Here is a 2172-nt window from a genome sequence, read left to right as displayed (position 1 = left end):
GATGACGGATTCGCGACTCATGTTTGATATTGAATTTCTCGATGATCCCAGCGTTCAATAGATCTTGAACATGGTCATTCATGGCCTTAGTTTGCTCAGGACCCATGGATGATAGGTGTGAATGTCGGATTTATCCGTAGCTTGTGTTCCGCAATCTTTTATGGAACGCCTGTCTTGTCCGCGGGTTTCCAAGAAAAGATGTCCATGTTTCTTGTTAATAGTTTTTTCAAAAGCGTCATTACTACCTCAGAGATAGCAGGACCAATTGTGACTGTCTAATCTGAAAATTTCTTATTCAACACCCATTTTTATTGTTGAGTTCTTTCCGCCTGTTTGGTACTTTACTTGGTTTTGATCTTTCTATCGCGAAACAATGTCTGTTTATGCGGATGATTGCTACCCCTGTGTGGGTTGGAACTCTTACTGCACTATGAGCCATGGACGGATGAGCATTAAAATCGCCTATTTCCTCGCGCCCCAGAATAATATCGTGTTTTGACATGGATGGTAAAACCAGGAATTCGACATCCTTAGTACGTGAGTGAATTCCGTCACTGAGTGTGACAGGGAATGAAATCACCCCACGCGGATGCATCACTTCATATTCGAAGCCAGAAACCGGCTCATGAATTGGCTTCAGCCTCGCCTTGTTCTCCTCATCCAGTTGTTCAAAACACTTCTCATGCATTATGTCTGACGTACTTCCCGTATCAAAAAAAACATACTGTGAACGATAGTGACCGATTAAGGCGGTGATTATGAGTGGATTCTTGTTGCATGGGCCTCCTTTAACCCACGGGAATATTACGGGCTCACTTTTCCACTCTTCCTCATCAAACTCTTGTCTTTTGTTTCCACTAACTCGTCCTCCTTGAATCATATGAACGTTCAAATCCTTGACTTTCTTTTTGGGAGGACCCAGATTGACTTGTGAGGAAAGATTTGTTATTCCCCTGCCTCACATTTTTTACTAAATGTTCCAGCTTCCCAGATTTGGTTGCATCTTCGATCTCATTTTTCAAGGTAACAAAATCATCTGTGTTGTGACCGATGTCATCGTGAAACGTACAATGCTTCTTAGGATTGAGAAATGCTCTCTTCATGATCGGTTGAGGATTCCTGAAGTTCACATTTTCAGTGGTCAAAATTTCTAAGGGAGTTTTTATCAGCGGAGTCCAATTGTTGGTATTCTGTGTGAATGTACATGCTTTATTTTTGTTGCCAATTAGTGTTCTTGTGTCTGGTTGATTCGAAGCTTCGGCGGGAGGTTGAAGCCTTGACCAAAATGACCCTTTTGCTGACCTATTCGTCCACAAATTCTGAAACTCCACCTTCGGTGTTTGTTTAGGACTTCAGACCCCAAAGTTTTATCTTTCCACATGAAAAGTAGCGTTGCAGACATTATGTCATCCCATGCTTTAGGCATTCCATCTTTTCCGGTTAAGCAACGGATCAAAGCACTACTCTACACATTCTTGCGGAAGGCTCCTCTCAGCATATCCTGGCTGATTCCTCCGATGTTTAAACTTTCATCATTAAACCGAGAAATGAAGTCTTCAATAGACTCATTGTCTCGCCTAACAACGTCTAAAACTTCAGAAGTATCTCGAGTGTGTTTCTTTTGTTGACCAAAATGTTGGGAGAACATAACAACTAGATCGTCCCAACTTTTAATCTGCCCATCAGGTAATTTTTTGAACCATTCCCGAGCTGCCCTAGTCAATGTTAACGCTAACATATGGAACCAATACGGGAGGGCCCAACCGCTGACTCCTCCTACTGCCACAAAATTCAGTAAGTGATCGCTTGGATCAGACATTCCGTTATACTTTCCAAAGGTAGTAGGAATTTTCACGTTAACTGGGGAACGGAGCCGTGGCGATACGCGAGATAAACTTTGACTTCTCAGCAAATGCTGCGTGATGGTACAGTTTTGTGAAATTTTCTTCCGCATCACTGTAATACTCCGTATGATGAACTATCACGCTGTGGGCGGGCTACTTCCTTCTCTTCCGTGAACCTGACTATCACCGTTGAAGTAACTTACCTCGTAACGGCGATACGTCGGGTCTCTCTGGCTTCTGGAATCATGGCTTTGGTCATACTCAATTCTGAGGGAGGACTCCCGCACAACTAGGCGATCTCTGTCACGACCTTTCCTTCCAATTTCTT

General features: G+C 43.1%; 1 protein-coding gene across 1 annotated transcript; it reads right to left on the bottom strand.

Moving 5' to 3' along the window:
- Positions 1-1465: 1465 nt before the first annotated feature.
- LOC143600515 (uncharacterized) lies at positions 1466-1819 on the bottom strand. Its single transcript, XM_077078185.1, has one exon. It carries the CDS (start codon positions 1817-1819, stop codon positions 1466-1468), a length of 354 nt encoding a protein of 117 aa, XP_076934300.1.
- Between the last annotated feature and the right edge of the window lie 353 nt (positions 1820-2172).

The sequence above is a fragment of the Bidens hawaiensis genome, unplaced genomic scaffold (assembly GCF_021521415.1).
Source record: "Bidens hawaiensis isolate Kalapana, Puna unplaced genomic scaffold, B.hawaiensis_p1.1 tig00054205_1, whole genome shotgun sequence".
NCBI lineage: Eukaryota > Viridiplantae > Streptophyta > Magnoliopsida > Asterales > Asteraceae > Bidens > Bidens hawaiensis.
Note: the sequence above shows the minus strand (reverse complement) of the source record. Positions and strands in the feature narration are given on the sequence as shown.

Bases quoted from the DNA above. Each gene is read 5' to 3' on its own strand.
- LOC143600515 (XM_077078185.1), bottom strand. From the start codon at position 1,819: ATGTCTGATCCAAGCGATCACTTACTGAATTTTGTGGCAGTAGGAGGA.